This window comes from Lithobates pipiens, unplaced genomic scaffold (genome assembly GCF_037356315.1).
Source record: "Lithobates pipiens isolate NorthernLeopardFrog02 unplaced genomic scaffold, aLitPip1_a1.2 Scaffold_10, whole genome shotgun sequence".
NCBI classification, from domain to species: Eukaryota; Metazoa; Chordata; class Amphibia; order Anura; family Ranidae; genus Lithobates; species Lithobates pipiens.
Genome location: NW_027507686.1, coordinates 32,048,738 through 32,067,314, shown reverse-complemented (window position 1 = coordinate 32,067,314; position 18,577 = coordinate 32,048,738). Strand labels below are relative to the sequence as shown.

The 18,577-nt window shown below is 48.7% G+C and overlaps 2 protein-coding genes across 3 annotated transcripts in view; both read right to left on the bottom strand.

The window, feature by feature from the left end:
* LOC143929061 (uncharacterized) overlaps nucleotides 1-7,519 on the bottom strand; it is a 71,224-nt gene extending 63,705 nt beyond the window's left edge. The window contains exon 1 of one of the 2 annotated variants that reach the window (XM_077453389.1): nucleotides 7,361-7,519. In XM_077453389.1, coding sequence (XP_077309515.1) covers nucleotides 7,361-7,415 — 55 coding nt within the window. In that variant the 5' untranslated portion in view covers nucleotides 7,416-7,519. The remainder of the gene's footprint in view (nucleotides 1-7,360) is intronic. The other variant, XM_077453390.1, reaches the window with a different exon arrangement.
* Nucleotides 7,520-15,586: 8,067 nt separating this feature from the next.
* Nucleotides 15,587-18,577, bottom strand: part of LOC143929088 (cocaine esterase-like) — a 42,176-nt gene continuing 39,185 nt past the window's right edge. Inside the window, exons 11-13 of the mRNA XM_077453391.1 lie at nucleotides 18,182-18,331; nucleotides 16,822-16,894; nucleotides 15,587-16,256 (exon numbers count right to left, since the gene is read on the bottom strand). Coding sequence (XP_077309517.1) covers nucleotides 16,064-16,256; nucleotides 16,822-16,894; nucleotides 18,182-18,331 — 416 coding nt within the window. The 3' untranslated portion in view covers nucleotides 15,587-16,063. The remainder of the gene's footprint in view (nucleotides 16,257-16,821; nucleotides 16,895-18,181; nucleotides 18,332-18,577) is intronic.

Sequence of the window (18,577 nt, the reverse complement as noted above, 5' to 3'; positions counted from 1 at the left end):
CAAGATGGTCGCTACAGCCACATGGTGTGGCAACATCCAATCTGATGGCTTACCCAGTGAACCAGGAAGCCATAGAAGAACCATGTTCCTCTTGACTTATTCTCCAACTGCAGTACCACTGCAGATAGTGTCACCTGCAGTGGAGAAAGTAGACCACACCTGCCTACAGTTGGCTTAGCATGAGCAAGAGGGATCATGCTCAGACAACTACATTAGCCAGTAGAACTTCTGCTTCCTATCGCCTAGGTGGTTGGAGCAGAAGTGGGAACCTCTTTAAGATACCGCCGCAGAGGAAAGAAGACAGCGGCTGCTTTTTAAATGTCAGCGGGTACAGATTTTACCCAGCCCCCCTCCCCACACCTCTGCGCACTCAGCCCTTCCCATACCTGTGCGCACTCAGCTCCCCCTCACACCTGTGCGCACTCAGCCCCCCTCACAGCTGTAGGCACTCAGCCCCCCATACCTGTACGCACTCAACCCCCCTCACACCTGTGCGCACTCAGTCCTCCTCCCCACACTTGTGCGCACTCAGCCCCCCTCACAGCTGTATGCACTTAGACCCCCCATACCTGTATGCACTCAGCCCCCCCATACCTGAACGCACTCAGCCCCCCACATACCTGTATGCACTCAGCCCCCCACATACCTGTATGCACTCAACCCCCCCATACCTGTACACACTCAGCCCCCCACATACCTGTACGCATTCAGCCCCCCCATACCTGTACACACTCAGCCCCCCACATACCTGTACGCATTCAGCACCCCCCATACCTGTATGCACTTAGCCTCAGCCCCCCATACCTGTACTCACTCAGCCCCCCATACCTGCACACACTTGGCCCCCCTCCATACCTGTACGCACTCAGCCCCCTCATACCTGTACACACTCAGCTCCCGCATACCTGTACGCACTCAGCCCCCCATACCTGTATGCACTCAGCCCCCCCATACCTGTACACACTCTATCCCCCTCCATACCTGTACACACTCAGCCCCCTCCATACCTGTACGCACTCAACCCCCCCATACCTGTACACACTCAGCCCCCCACATACTTGTACGCATTCAGCCCCCCATACCTGTACACACTCAGCCCCCCACATACCTGAATGCATTCAGCCCCCCCATACCTGTAAGCACTCAGCCTCAGCCCCCCATACCTGTACACACTCAGCCCCCCATACCTGCACACACTCAGCCCCCCTCCATATCTGTACGCACTCAGCCCCCTCATACCTGTACACACTCAGCCCCCCACATACTTGTACGCATTCAGCCCCCCATACCTGTACACACTCAGCCCCCCACATACCTGAATGCATTCAGCCCCCCCATACCTGTAAGCACTCAGCCTCAGCCCCCCATACCTGTACACACTCAGCCCCCCATACCTGCACACACTCAGCCCCCCTCCATATCTGTACGCACTCAGCCCCCTCATACCTGTACACACTCAGCTCCCCCATACCTGTATGCACTCAGCCCCCCCCATACCTGTATGCACTCAGCCACCCCATACCTGTACGCACTCAGCCCCCCTCCATACCCGTACACACTCAGCCCCCTCCATACCTGTACGCACTCAGTCCCCCCATACCTGTACGCACTCAGCCCCCCTCCATACCCATACACACTCAGCCCCCTCCATACCTGTACGCACTCAGCCCCCTCCATACCTGTACGGACTCAGCCCCCTCCATACCTGTACGGACTCAGCCCCCTCCATACCTGTACGCACTCAGCCCCCCCATACATGTACGCACTCATTCCCCCCCCCATACCTGTACGCACTCAGTCCCCCCATACCTGTACGCACTCAGCCCCCCTCCATACCCATACACACTCAGCCCCCTCCATACCTGTACGCACTCAGCCCCCTCCATACCTGTACGGACTCAGCCCCCTCCATACCTGTACGGACTCAGCCCCCTCCATACCTGTACGCACTCAGCCCCCCCATACATGTACGCACTCATTCCCCCCCCCATACCTGTACGCACTCAGCCCCCTCCATACCTGTACGGACTCAGCCCCCTCCATACCTGTACGGACTCAGCCCCCTCCATACCTGTACGCACTCAGCCCCCCCCATACATGTACGCACTCATTCCCCCCCCCATACCTGTACGCACTCAGCCCCCTCACAGTAATTTTTTCACAGGAGACTGGGCAACCCCTTTAAACAGCAAAGTCCATGTGGACTGTGCACTGCCTGTTCTGTAAGACTATATACAGAATTTCTAGCAATGTCAAATGAAAATTCTTATAAAAATCTTTGGAAAATGTATACAAAAATTCTCAAAAAAAACATTCAAATGTCGCTTGAAAGATTTCATTTGCTTTTAACATTCGATTTTCGAGTGAATGGATTTTACCCAGCAAAATCCACATACACGGTTAGAAATGTGTTTTTTCAAGAAAACTTTTCCATCCCGATCCTTTTCTTATCACTGCGGTTGAAAACAAACTTCAATTTGACCCGACTAATGATAAGAAAAATAAACAAACTTTCTTAGCACACGTAGTTGGCAGTTGGAGGATTTGAATTTTAAATAGAATATATATTTTTTTTTCTATATGCACAAAGTACTCAAAGTGTGATTCCTGCGGTGATCTGTGTACACTCAGTGTACCTACTTTGCTCACATGGCGTGTATGAGATCTCAGTGTTTGCACTCAGATATTGCCCATCCTGGCCTCGCCTTTGGCCCGCTGCCTGGCTACATGTACATGTAGATAGATCTCTTCAAATGTTCCAAAGGTCTGCAGTGCCATATAGGGGATAAAAAACTAGAAGCCCTTTACCAGGGCAAAGTTTGGCTCTGCTGACATTTGGCATGCATGTGAAGCTTGCAAACACTTGCAAATGATGCTGAGTCACCAACGATCAGATTTCTCTGACCCAATACCCCCAGGTCACATGACCAGCGGGCATTGTGCAAGACCATACAGTCGCTGTTTATCCCTGGAAAACAATGAAATATCGCATACCCCATGGGGACCTGTCACCCCTCACTGTGCAGAGCAATGACCGCTATCCAGTTGGATACACTCACAGTAACAAGTATGTGACGTAGTAATGACCGTGTCTATTGAGAGGGGATACAATGTGCCCAATCAGGAAAGTATCCAGAAGAGATACGACCCTACACTTTCCCTCCTTGTCAGGAACTCTACCAACTCACCAGAAGCGCGCCATCCCTGGGAGTCAGGACCCTAAAAAGGCTCTGCTTGACCCAAAATGGTCGCTACAGCCACATGGTGTGGCAGCATCTGAAGGCTTACCCAGTGAACCAGGAAGCCATAGAAGAACCATGTTCCTCTTGATTTTTTCTCCAACTGCAGTACCCCTGCAGATAGTGCCACCCGCAGTGGAGAAAGTAGACTGCACCTGCCTACAGTGTGCTTAGTGTGAGCAAGAGGCATCATGCTCAGACAACTACATTAGCCAGCAGAACCTCTGCCTCCTATCGCCAAGGTGGTCGGAGAGGAATTGGGAACCTCTTTAAGATGCCGGCACAGAGGAAAGAAGACAACGGGTGAAACCGGCTGGGGTGAGGACTGCGCTGTATCGTGGGAAAGGCGAGTGGCTGCTTTTTAAATGTCAGCAGCTACAGTTTTTACCTGTGCGCTCTTAGCCCCCTTCCCCACACCTGTGCGCAATCAGCCCCCCTCCCCACACCTGTGCGTACACAGCCCCCTCCCCACACCTGTGCGCACTCAGCCCCCCTCCCCACACCTGTGCGCACTCAGCCCCCTTCCCCACACCTGTGCGCACTCAGCCCCCCTCCCCACACCTGTGCGTACACAGCCCCCTCCCCACACCTGTGCGCACTCAGCCCCCCTCCCCACACCTGTGCGCACTCAGCCCCCTTCCCCACACCTGTGCGCACTCAGCCCCCCCCCCACACCTGTGCGCACTCAATCCCCTTCCCCACACCTGTGCACACTCAACCCCCCTCCCCAAACCTGTGCACACTCAGCCCCCTTCCCCACACCTGTGCGCACTCAGCCCCCCTCCCCACACCTGTGCAACTCAAACCCTTTCCCCACACTTCTGCGCACTCAGCCTCCCTCCCCACACCTGTGCGCACTCAACCCCCCTCCTCACACTTGTGCACACTCAGCCCCCTTCCCCACACTTGTGCGCACTCAGCCCCACACCTGTGCACACTCAGCCCCACCCATACCTGTACGCACTCAGCCCTCCTCATAACTGTACACACTCAGTCCCCTCATACCTGTACACACTCAGTCCCCTCATACCTGTACACACTCAGCCCCCTCTCCACACTTGTGCGCACTCAGCCCCCTTCCCCACACCCGTGCACACTCAGCCCCCCTCCCCACACCTGTGCACACTCAGCCCCCCTCCCCACACCTGTGCGCACTCAGCTCCCTTCCCCACACCTGTGAGCACTCAGCCCCCTCCCCACACCTGTGTGCACTCAGCCCCTTCCCCACACCTGTGCGCACTCAGCCCCCTTCTCCACACCTGTATGCACTCAGCCCCCTCCCCACACCTGTGCACACTCAACCCCCCCTCCCCACACTTGTGCGCACTCAGCCCCCCTCCCCACACCTGTGCGCACTCAGCCCCCTTCCCCACACCTGTGTGCACTCAGCCCCACACCTGTGCACACTCAACCCCCCTCCCCACACCTGTGCACACTCAGCCCCCCATACCTGTACGCACTCAGTCCTCCTCATACCTGTACACACTCAGCCCCTCTCTCCACACTTGTGCGCACTCAGCCCCCCTCCCCACACCTGTGCACACTCAACCCCCCCTCCCCACACCTGTGCACACTCAGCCCCCCCATACCTGTAGGCACTCAGCCCTCCTCATACCTGTACACACTCAGTCCCCTCATACCTGTACACACTCAGTCCCCTCATACCTGTACACACTCAGTCCCCTCATACCTGTCACACTCAGTCCCCTCATACCTGTACACACTCAGCCACCCTCTCCATACTTGTGCGTACTCAGCCCCCTTCCCCACACCCGTGCGCACTCAGCCCCCCTCCCTACACCTGTTCGCACTCAGCCCCCCTCCCCACACCTGTGCGCACTCAGCCCCCCACCTCCCACCTGTTCACACTCAGCCCCCTTCCTCACACCTGTACGCACTGAGCCCCCCCCACACCTGTGCGCACTCAGCCCCCTCACAACTGTGCGCACCCAGCCACCCTCTCAAACCTGTACGCACTCAGCCCCCCCCCATACCTGTGTGCACTCAGCCCCCCTCTATACCTGTACACACACTCAGCCCCCTCAGAGTAATTTTTTCACAGGAGACTGGGCAACCCCTTTAAACAGCAAAGTCCATGTGGACTGTGCACTGCCTGTTCTGTAAGACTATATACAGAATTTCTAGCAATGTCAAATCAAAATTCTTATAAAAATCTTTGGAAAATGTAGAAAAAAAATCTTAAGAAAAATGAACAAACTTTCTTAGCACACGTAGTTGGCAGTTGGAGGATTTGAATGTTTTAAATAGAATTTTTTTTTTTTTATGCACATAGTACTCATAGTACTCAAAGTGTCATTCCTGCGGAGATCTGTGTACACTCAGTGTACCTCCTTTGCTCACATGGCGTGTATGAGATCTCAGTGTTTGCACTCAGATATCGCCCATCCTGGCCTCACCTTTGGCGCGCTGCCTGACTACATGTACATGTAGATGTAGATAGATCTCTTCAAATGTTCCAAAGGTCTGCAGTGCCATATAGGGGATAAAAAAATTAGAAGCCCTTTACCAGGGCAAAGTTTGGCTCTGCTGAGCTTTGGCATACATGTGAAGCTTGCAAACACTTGCAAATGATGCTGAGTCACCAACGATCAGATTTCTCTGACCCAATACCCGCAGGTCACATGACCAGCGGGCATTGTGCAAGACAATGTGGTCGCTGTTTATCCCTGGAAAACAATGAAATATCGCATACCCCATGGGGACCTGTCACCCCTCGCTGTGCAGAACAATGACCACTTTGCAGCACATCAGCTCTGCAGGAGAATGGGACATTAACTTTATAATAATAATTATTTGCTGGCTTTAAACATGTTTTACATGTTTTACATAAAGAATACAGGAGGGGTTCTCAGCACAATTTCATAATAGCTAGAAACAAAACGAATCTGGTTCACCTACTTAGATAAAAGGAGAAGTTTTAATTTCAAACAATTTGCAAATACATTGCAATACAGAGAACTAACTCTATAGAATTCATAAGAAGTCGTGTATATAATGTCAGTCCACTCTGTATATAGTACCACTCAGGGTACCCATCTGTATATAGTGCCAGCCTCCAGAAGTCAGTGTGCTCCTCTGTATATAGTGCCAGTCTATAGTAGTCAGGGTGCCCCTCTGTATGAGATACTAGCCTACTACAGCAGTCAGTGTGCCCATCTGTATATAGTGTCAGTCTGCAAGTAGTCAGTGTGCCCCTCTGTATATAGTAACAGTCAGCGTGCCCCTCTGTATGTGGTGACAGTCAGCGTGCCCCTCTGTATGTAGTAACAGTCAGCGTGCCCCTCTGTATGTAGTGACAGTCAGCGTGCCCCTCTGTATGTAGCAACAGTCAGCGTGCCCCTCTGTATGTAGTAACAGTCAGCGTGCCCCTCTGTATGTAGCAACAGTCAGCGTGCCCCTCTGTATGTATTAACAGTCAGCGCGCCCCTCTATATGTATTAACAGTCAGCGTGCCCCTCTGTATGTAGCAACAGTCAGTGTGCCCCTCTGTATGTAGTAACAGTCAGTGTGCCCCTCTGTATGTAGTAACAGTCAGTGTGCCCCTCTGTATGTAGTAGCAGTCAGCATGCCCCTCTGTATGTAGTAACAGTCAGCGTGCCCCTCTGTATGTGGTGACAGTCAGCGTGCCCCTCTGTATGTGGTGACAGTCAGCGTGCCCCTCTGTATGTAGTAGCAGTCAACATGCCCCTCTGTATGTAGTGGCAGTCAGTGTGCCCCTCTGTATGTAGTAGTAGTCAGCGTGCCCCTCTCTATGTGATGACAGTCAGCGTGCCCCTCTGTATGTAGTAGCAGTCAGCATGCCCCTCTGTATGTAGTGGCAGTCAGCGTGCCCCTCTGTATGTAGTAGCAGTCAGCGTGCCCCTCTGTATGTGATGACAGTCAGCGTGCCCCTCTGTATGTAGTAGCAGTCAGCATGCCCCTCTGTATGTAGTGGCAGTCAGTGTGCCCCTCTGTATGTAGTGGCAGTCAGTGTGCCCCTCTGTATGTAGTAGCTGTCAGTGTGCCCCTCTGTATGTAGTGGCAGTCAGTGTGCCCCTCTGTATGTAGTGGCAGTCAGTGTGCCCCTCTGTATGTAGTAGCCCCCTATGTAGTGCTCTCACCTGCACACAGGCCGGCCAGCAGCAGGCAGCACAGCACAACTCCTTCACTCCTCATCCTATCTCTGGAGTAAATGACAGCTTCGGGTGCAGAGAGTTACACAGGGCAGGGGCTGGGCTGGTCCTGGCTGCTGATTGATTGCAGAGGCTTTTATTGTAGGATTTCATGTCTATATGAGGAAATAAAGAAACATTTGTCCATGGCTCAGGCTGGAGGAGGATCGGTCACTATCGGTGAGATCTCACTGCTGACCTGTTGAAATTCCTCTTCCATATAACATCCCTCTTCCATATAAGTCTGCACAGGATGTGGGTTTAATTTATCCCAGGTACACTGGAGGTGTGAAAATGCAATACTGTACATGCAAGAACCAAATATGGAATGAAGAATACCCTCATCAGACACAGAGCTGTGCTGCAAATAAGGACTGTCTTAATGCAAGGGCACCCCTGGGCATTGCCCAGGGCCCCTGGAGCATGGGGGGCCCCATGATAATCTTGCATTACATCATACTTGCCAACTGTTCTGGATTTTCTTGGATAGTCATGTTTTTACTAAGCTGTCCCAGAATGGCAGTGTCCAGGGCAGCGTCCCTGAACCTGTACTGTGCCCTCCTGACCCCCCCCCCCCCCCCCCACTGTGCCTTTCTGCCTCCCCCTGTACTGTTCCCTTTGTGTTGATTAGTCTTTGATTCATGACATATTTTCTTATTGTTAAAAATTTTAAAAATGAGAATTGAAAGTACTAATATATGTTTAAATCTATCAATTATTTATACTTTAATTCTTGAGAGTAGGTGCGTAAATTGGGGTAGGCAGTGGCATTGCTAGAGGGTGGCTTATGGGGCTATAGCCCCGAGATTGGGACACTTAGCCCAGAGTCTCTTACCGGGTGCAGCCAGGGGCATATCTACCCAGGGGCAGATCCAGGGGGGCAACAGGGCAATTGCCTCCTCCGAGAATGCGGGTGGCTCCGCGGGTGACAGCGCAGGCCGGCGGTTCCGCGGACCGGCGGTTCCGCGGGTGTCATTCCGCGTGTGACAGCGCGGGTGAGCGGTTCCGCGGGTGACAGCGTGGTTAGGCGGTTCCGCGTTTGGGTTCCGTGGGTGATAGCGCGGGCGGTCCGTGGGTGACAGCGTGGGTGGGCAGTTCAGCGGGTGACAGCACGGGCGGGTGGGGGGGGCAGCTGGGCGGCTCAGTGTGTGAGCAGGCTGCGGGCCAATCAGGAAGCTGGTGTGCAGGGGAGCAGGGAGATGACATCATCTCTCACTGCCCTGCATCTCTGCAGTTCTGCACTGTGTGGGAAGCAGTGGGCAGCAGAGAGATTACATTATCTCTCTGCTGCCTAACTTCACTCTGGGACACAACAAAAGACCAGTGACACAGCATGTGACAATTAGCAACGTATGGCAGGCGACGTGGCAAGTGACAATCCACAATGTGTGGCAGGCTACGTGGCAAGTGACAGTCTGCAACGTGTGGCAGGCTATGTGGCAAGTGACAATCCGCAACCTGTGGCAGGCTACATGGCAAGTGACAATCTGCAATGTGTGGCAGGCTACATGGCAAGTGACAATGCGCAATGTGTGGCAGGCTACGTGGCAAGTGACAGTCTGCAACGTGTGGCAGGCTATGTGGCAAGTGACAATCCGCAACCTGTGACAGGCTACGTGGCAAGTGACAATCTGCAATGTGTGGCAGGCTACGTGGCAAGTGACAATGCGCAATGTGTGGCAGGCTACATGGCAAGTGACAATCTGCAATGTATGGCAGGCTACGTGGTAAGTGACAATCTGCAATGTGTGGCAGGCTACGTGGCAAGTGACAATCCATAATGTGTGGCAGGCTGCGTGGCAAGTGACAATCCGTAATGTGTGGCAGGCTACGTGGCAAGTGACAATCCGCAATGTGTGGCAGGCTACATGACAAGTGACAATCCGCAATGTGTGTCAGGCGAAGGGGCAAGTGACAATCTGCAAAGTGTGGCAAGTGACAATCCGTAATGTGTGGCAGGTCATGTGGCAAGTGACAATCCACAATGTGTGGCAGGCAAAGGGGCAAGTGACAATCTTCAAAGTGTGGCAAGTGACAATCCGTAATGTGTGGCAGGTCATGTGGCAAGTGACAATCCACATTTGGTTACATGTGACATTGCAAGTGACAATGTGCAGTGTGTGGCAAGTGACAATGCGCAGTGTGTGGCAAGTGACAATCCGCAGTGTGTGGCAAGTGACAATCCGCATTTGGTGGCAGGCGACGTGGCAAGTGACACCCTCAGGGGTCCCACTGATTCTGCATTATGGTGAGTTGAACCATTTATTTTTGTGTTACAATGTAATAATAGAAATAATGTGCTTCAATCATCCTGACACCATAACAACTATGGTGCCATGATGAAGTGCCAATACCAGCCATTTAACATATAAATTGCCCCCAAAAAAAACATTTTCTAGCAGTGCCCCTCCCGAGACTAGACTCTGGATCCACCCCTGTATCTACCTCAAGGCCTCTGCGGCATTTTTAAAGGTGGAGCTGCCGCCCCCAGGCAGAAGGGAAGCTTGTTGTGGACAGCATGGAAGGGGATTCCCTGTCATCTCCCCAGCACACTGACATCCCGAGGCAGCCACTGGTATAGCGCAGGGGGGGGGGGGGTGCAGAAATTAGCCTCAATCCGGACTAGTCCCAAGTCCCAGCTAGACTCTGGACTGTGCAGCGAGGTGTCAGCACTGTCTGGGAAACACGACTCCCAGCCCCACCACCGCTGCCTCTCCATCAGCCTATGAGCACCACTCCAAATAGATGTGAGCGATCTGACGGAAAGGCACACACGGGGGGGGGGGGAGTGGAAGGAGGAGCCTGACTGCTGTCAGCACCAAGCCCGGGAAAAGTTTTCAAATTCCGCCAGAGCTGCTCCAGGGGAGAGAAGAGAGCGGGCTCTGATCTTCCTCTTCTTTCCTCGGCAGCTCTGCCCGGCCCTGGACACCTCTTCCTGCTGTTATCCATCATCGTATCTGGGTCAGTGGACTACCATGTCCTAGGAGGAGATCACCGTCACCCTTCTCCTTAGACTGGGCTCTCCACTACATCTACCTTCACCTGAAGGGTTAACTGTCATTCATGCCTTCCCCATGCAGAGTGTGTAACCTACCTGTATGTGTGGCAGTGGCGGCTGGCGTTTAACATTTTGGGGGGGGGGGGGGGGGCGCAAACAAGTTCAGAAACATTTTTTTTCCAAGTTCAAGGTAACATTTAGCTCGTTTATGGTCCATTCACTGGGTTTGCTTGGTACTTTCTTATATCCACACCCCTCATGGTTTGGGTATGTGGGTTCTATTATCTAGTACCTTTACTTTTCACCTGGTCTCTTGACACTCCTCCTTCATGCCTCTTTAGGCTGTAGTCTTTTAATCTGCCCTTGTACAGCTTTACATATATATATTTATACAATGTTCATATTCACAGGAAATCATTGGCACTTTTACATAGTCTGCACCAATACTTAATTGTCAGTTGGGGACTAAACTATCACCGATGCCTCTTGTATCACTCCTTTGTGCTCAGTGCGGCCGTGGAATTGCAGCACCAGCTCCCTGGGGATGTTTGTTACCCATGGTACCTTCAGCCATCAAATACTACATCCTGTATATCCAATTCATTTGTAGGTAAGAGTGCTTGGAAAACATTACATCCCTCCTCTGCCCTTCTTCCCCCTTGTGTCAATCAACTACTCACTCTGCATTATTTGTCCCAATATAGATCTATCCATTTTGGTATTGCTCCTGATGAGTGGATATCTCCACGAAATGCGTAGAACCCCAGCCTTATGCTACATCATTGCAATCATGTGATTTTGAGATTGATCATTATGAATCTTATTATCACCATTAACAAAATTACAGTGCCGTAACTAGGGTTGGTGTCATTTCGTGCGATAAAATTTGGTGTCACCACCAACCCCCCCCCCCCCCCAGTCATTGAGCAATCCAGGGCACTGAGCAGGTTAGCGCATCAGCATAGCTCCCCCCCCGTGTAATCTCCCTAATGTAACCGCCTCTCCTGTGCAATCCCCCCTAATGTAACCTCCCCCCTCCTGTGCAATCCCCCTAATGTAACCTTCCCCTCCCGTGCAATCCCCCTAATGTAGCCCCCCATGAAATCCCCCCCTGTGTAATCTCCCTAATGTAACCGCCCCTCCTGTGCAATCCCCCCTAATGTAACCTCCTCCCTCCTGTGCAATCCCCCTAATGTAACCCTCCCCTCCCGTGCAATCCCACTAATGTAACCCCCCATGCAATCCCCCCTCCTGTGCAATCCCTCTAATGTAACCCCCCCTGTGCAATCCACCTAATTTAACCCCCCGTGCACCCCTGTGCAATGCCCTAATGTAACATTCCCTCTAATGTAACCCCCCTCCTGTGCAATCCCACTAATGAAAACCCCCTCCTGTAAATCCCACTAATGTAACCCCCCTGTACAATCCCACTAATGTAACCCCCCTGCCTGTCACAATAATAGATGATTGCGCTTCCTGGAGGACACGCGAGCACTGGGCTATGGGACGCCTAAGCTGTCTGCCTCACAATATTTTCTCCTCCTCCCTCCCCGAACATCACGGGGAGCTAAGGAGACACAGCAGAGATACCAGAGTGTGCAAAGGAGGAAGAGGAGAGAGCTGAGAGAGCCTCTCTCAATCCAGTGCCGTGTCAGGTGTCACCCTCTTGTGGGTGTCACCCGGGTGCGGCCCGCACCTCCCTAGCGATGCTAATGCATGATTATATGAATTGGAACAATTTTACTATATTTATGCAATTATGACCAGTATACTGTGAATCATGTTGTCACTATAGACAAGAAATTGTTAAAGTGTTACCTTTGTTTATCATGTTATCCTAACTATTCTATGCATATTTATCTCAAATCCATTAACATGTGTGTAGCACTGACCCCCAAAGGAGCTGCTGGTTTTATTGGGCTTACCGTTACCTTCTTAAGTGCTTCTCCGGCTAGGGTTTCTCGTGATAGATGGCCCAAAGAACTGTGGAAACTGACACTTAATCTTCTTTTGGGTTATTTGAAGCAGACACAGAGTCTCACAGTTCAGGTTAGAGGGTTAGGAGTACATTCAGGTACTTTGGACTGCAAAAATAGAAAGTCTCTTATAGAAAAAATCCAGAGAATAGCAACCATTTCAAAGCTGGATTTTACAACCCCCGGATAGACCTCCTCTCACTAGGTGCTAAGAAAAGTCTCTGCCACAGACTTGAGCGTAACTGAGGAACATAGACAAATTTAAAGAGCTATCATACAGTACCAGTATCTCTCAGCCAATCCGGCGATACCGTATGAGTGTAGATCTATGAAGTGTCCTTCAACTGAGCCTCCAGGCTCCTTCAGAAAAGCCGGCCTTGCGCACGGCCTTCTCCTGAAGAGTCCTTCCCTGGGGTTTCTCCAGTTGCTGGGCCTCTCCCTTAGATGAGACGGCACCGGACCACCTTTGAATCAGTAGGCCCCGAGATCCATTCAGGCCTGTCCCTGCAGTTGCGCTGCCTAGCCCGAGACTTGGAAATGCATGGTTCCGCACCCCAGGCCAGGAGGGCCATGGGGCTGGTCAGGAGGACCAGAACCAAACAGACTGAAAATATTCTCTGGAACAGAGCCCCGAACACGTGATGTCAGTACCTTAAATACCACCTCCCAGAATGCACAGCAGGAGACCACTCCCACTGGGCTGGTTCTGGAAAAAAAACGTGGCATTCAATACACCCAGCTAGACTGCGTTCTTACTCTTGTCGGCGGTGACAGCGACACCTGCAGCCAAGGAGAACCCAGTGCAACCAAACGGGACTGGTACTGAATCCAGAAATTTAGAAAATTAGCCCCAAAACCCAACTGTGGCTTCAGGAAGTTTAACTTTGAAAAACAGGCCCTACTCTGAACAGCAGTATATAGGCGATCCCCGGGTTACAAACAAGATAGGGACTGTAGGTTTGTTCTTAAGTTGAATCTGTTTCTAATTTGCAACAGATACATTTTGAAAGTGTAGCTCCAGCAACAAAATCTATTTTTAAGCTTTTTGGATAACATAGGGAAGGGTTATCACCTCTGTAACATTTGTTTTGCAGTCTGTGCCTCTGTCCAGAAAGAATCAGAAGATTTCACCTCACTTTCTGTCCCAATGACAAGTGGATTTTGAAATTATATATACATAAATATAAACTGCAATATATCTGATGGATAAATTATTTCATCAGTAGTCAAAAATCAAAAGTCAATTGTTTTTAGAAGTTTCTCTCTTATTAGAGATCTTGATGCTTTTTTTTCTTCTTATTCTTCTTCTTGCACTCTGTAAAGTTGGAAAAATGTTATTGAACAATAAAAGACAACAATAACTATAACAAATGAATCTCTTCTGTCAATTCTTCTCCCACAACTGATATTCTTAAGCTTCAAGGTTTTGTTTTCATATGGAAGGTCTAGAAATATTACATTTCTCTTCTTTAGTTGACTTACAAGTCAGATACTGAAATAGAATGCAGTATCATTTTGAATTTAACTAATGCAAAATATAACTTCATTTACTTATTCATTTTACATACCACAATCCTAATATTTTATTATGACATGACAGACATATTTTAATAATAACATTTTCAATTACCCTACTTTGCTCTATTTCTCTTAAACTGACCTATACTCCTTAATCTATTATTCTGTGTAGTTATACTATAACAGGACGCAATTTCTCTTTTTATGTCATGATTCAAAACCTAATTTTCACAAACAAAGAAAGGTTTCAAATCAACCCAGAAGACTGAAGCAAACTGTATCCATTCACTTCTCCTCTTTAAGATTTAAAGTAATGCGTGCTGTATTGTCATTTTAGGCATCTTACAATTCAGCATTTTCTGTAGAATTTTTGCTGAATAGCATAACCATTCTTTGGGTAAAACATAGAAAGACCTGCTAAATGACTCTTAATATTATTAACAAATACTAGCTCAAAGCCTCTCTCAGCGCTTGTTCTAAAAATACCATTTACAGGTTTTCTGAAAACATTTGTACAAACATCATTTTGTGAATATAGCTGAGAATGTTCTGTTACCAAATCTACCTGTATAGATTTAAATTGTACATTTTTAAAAAATGGACAGTATTTGTCATATAATTCTCCTGAATTAATGCTCTTTAAAATAATTTTTAATGATAGATCAGGTGTCTGTAGTATAATCCTACTAGATCTCACAATTTTTTCTGTTACCTTGACTGCAAAATAAACACTTAACAATTGCTTCTTATGTGTGTCAAAAGTCTTTTCCATATTTGTCAAACCTCTGAAGAAAAAAAAATTATTTCCTGTTCACCTTCTTTTAATTGAGACATCAGTTTGCAAAACAACAGGCATTGACACACCAACTTAGATTGTATTCAATGAAGGAGCTTTCTGCAAATCCCTTTTCAACATTTTATAGGCATCTGTCTGGGTTTGATCCCGTTTAGCAAAACACAATGTCTTTTTGTCTCAAGAAATCAAATAATGGTTTAACTTTATCATATTTCTGTAAAAACTATTTGCAACAATTTACTTCACTCAAAAATTTACCGTATATAATGCCTTGTAAGATGTTGGATTTGGAATAGCAGAAACGTTTCTAACTTTTTTCTGTGATAACCGTCTCTGTCAATGACTAATTTTCATATGAAGGAATGTTATCTGACTTCCCATTAACTGAACTGACTCTGTGTTCAATTTCAGCCCAACTGTAACAGAGTAAATAATTCAGACAAAAGAGTGACATGTTCCTCTATACTTTGTGTAGACAGCAAAAACTTGTCCACATGCTGGAAAATACATTCTGGTCTAGAGAATTTTCATAATACTTTCTCCAAACACTTGTGCACTAAATCGTCACTAATATCCAATCCTGGAATTATTCTTGTAAATGCATAGGTTTCTTTAATAAAGCTGAAGGCAAGTTTATATTGACAGCTTTTCATTAATGGTACTGAAAAATGACTATTGGCAATTTTCAAAACTGAAAATACTATGGCCTTGGCATCCATGTGTGACATTAAATTTGAATTAGGAACAATAGGTTTGTTATTTGTAATGCATATATTCAGTGATCTTAAATCAACTGATAAAATACGAATCATCAGCATTCTTGATAGTCTGAATATAGATATCAGATAATCCAACCGCTAACAACAAACACAACAAGACAATACTCATTTGGTTGCTGAACATGGACAGTTTATTGAAAACACAGGTACACAGGTAATACTCTGGACGATCCTCCCACCTTTGCATTCCGGATGGGGTAGACTGTCCAATCTGTTGGAGGAATTCGACCGCACCGATCTCACAGCTAATCTACATACACATCCCATAATATCCAAGGCAGACAGACACAATAGAACATTGGAATACAGCCACACCCCAAACGACCCTGCAAAGAGTACACAACAAAATAAGACAATATACCAACCACCCCAAGCTGGCAGAGACCATCATGGCCTCCTTAATAATGTCCTTTTGCATTACATAACAGAATATCTTCCTAAATGCTTGGGGCTTATCGAGTGCCAGGGCCCATAGTCAGTATGCAAAAGGCTAGCATTCTGTCCTCTCCAAAATTCTCTGTCCTGGGTGAGTCTGTCACACTTTGGAATAGAGATTTGCTAATTCACTGTTTAATCCAGAGGTATCTAAAGCTCGCTGTGCTCTTTGGCCTCCTCCAATATCTTCTGGATTTTCTGAGGGAGAATTTTGGTCCAAAAGTCATACTTTGTTTCTTTCAGTCTCTGAGCAGCCCTCTGTTTTGGCTGAATATCAATCTGCAGATAATCTTCATCCTGGTCATACTGCGGCCACTCAGGCAGGCCGGGTCCATTGGGGTCACTAAGATAAGATGGACAGAATTTACGATCAGGAAGAGTGAACTCTGCACCAAAGGAGCTTACACTGTAAAATCAACACAGCAGTCACACACTATTATTAAATATTTATAGGGCTGAAGTTCTGTACAGAAAGCACTGAGCCAGTCACATCAGTCTTTACAGCAGCTGAGCATACACTCTAATATTACAGACAGATGTCTAGATGGCGTTTGTACATTATGGGAGAAAACCTATTTTATCACAACAAGACCTACATAGAGATGTGGATAATATTAGGAACGGAAACCAGGACCCCCAACATTGCAAGTCAAGAAGATTAACCTCCAAGGCACTATGAAGGGCTCTCTCCCCCAGCTCCTGAGTGTGCACAAAATTATGATATAACAGAGCTTTGTTTTTCTTTACAAGTTCATAGATAAGCCTGCACCATTTATAATCATTTATGACTGAATATTCACATTCTGATATAAGCCCAACCATGACTGGTTCTTTTTAATACTGGTCCAATGAGGTCAGGCCCAGCAGTGCAGACTCCAGTACAGGAGACCTAATAATTTGAGTCTTACCCAGTCCGAGCAAAGTTGGCCCAATATTTCATCATGTTCTTACTAAGGATCTTTTCATCTTCCTCCGTCTCGCCTGGTGAAGAGAAGAGAAGTGACACAATCTCAAAGCTTCTACAGTGGCTTGAAAAAACTGTTAGACCTGGTTCCCACAGGGGTCGCCTGAGAAGTAGAGCTCCTTTCTGTACAATGAAACCATTCTAATAGGAGCGACTCAAGTCGCTCTAACGTAGAAAAAAGTTCCTGTACTACTTTGGGGTGACTTCAGAGCGGCTTGCATTTACTTCTATGCAGAAGAAGTTGTTTTGCAAACCACGCTGAAGTCGCACTGTACGGGGCATGGGTGTAAACCGACTCTTAATGTGCGCACAAATGACAGTTTCACAGTCTGATAGTGAGGCTTGGAATGCAATGTTTAAAGTGGTTCTGCACCTAAAAAAAAATATTAAAAGCCAGCAGCTACTAATATTGCAGCTGCTGACTTTTAATAAAATCACACTTACCTGTCCCAGGGTCCAGCGATGTCGGTGGCAGATGACGAGCGATCGCTCATCTCGCTGCTGCCCCCGCCGCCATCCTCTGTCAGGGAATCGGGAAGTGAAGCATCGCGGCTTCACTGCCCGGTTCCCTACTGCGCATGCGCAAGTCGCGCTGCGCGTCTCTTCTGGTCCCCCGCTGTGTCCTGGGAACTGTGTGTTTCCCAGAACACAACGGGGGGGGGGGGGGGGGGGCGTCTGCAGGGGTCTGTGGCAGTCTGCCCGGAAGTGGGTGCAGATACCTGGATTATGCAGGTAACTGGATAAGAAGAGGCTCTTGTCCTCATCAACATGGGGACAAGGTGCTTTGGGGTGGGGGGGACACGTGGCCTGGTATGGGTCAGTAGGGGGGGTGCTCGCTCGTCCCCACCCCCTTTCCTGACCAGCTGGGCTGCATGCTCGGATAAGGGTCTGCTATGGACTTTGGGGGGACCCCTACGCCGTTTTTTCGGCGTAGGGGTTCCCCTTTAAATCCATACCAGGTGACGGGGCTTGCGAGGTGTCAATCTCGCCGATGGAGGCGGCAACATTGACTTCCTTCGCTAGCTCCTTGTACCTGGAGCCACGTTCAAAATGAACGGACTTTACTCCGTGTGTGGACAAGTCCGTTCATTTCAAAAGTCCGTCAGACTAGCACACAGACGGGCGGATTGTCCGCCGGACTGCAGAGTCAGGCAGACACTTTTGAGTCAAGACTTCTTTCTAAGTCTGCCAGACTTTTGGGAACACACGTCCACCGGATAATCGGTTTGTGTGTATGCGGCATAACAGTAGAGGTCTGTGGGGTGAAAGGTGGAAGAGGTAGTTCCTGAGGAATTTTAATTTACCTGAAAAGAGAATATAGTCATCGAGGAAGGGTCCTCCAATCACAAAGAAAACCTCATCGGCATGGTCGGCCTTCACATAATCCGGCTTAATATCTTTAAAGAGAGATGGACGACGGTGGAACTCATAGAAGTAGACGGGATATCCAGAATCTGTGAGAGGAGAATGGTTTAAGCCAGGTTCATACTGGTGCGATTTCAGAGGCACCTTTGCATGACAACGGAAATCACATTGATTTCAATGGTGCCTGTTCACATCAGTGAAACGCGACTTTGAGGAAGGGTCCTGTGTTACTTTGTTGTGATGCAGCGTGATTTTGTCCCCCATAGACTTCATGGAAATACATCAACGCATCCATGTGCATTTTTTATGCGATTCCGGTGTATTTTTCCCCTCCA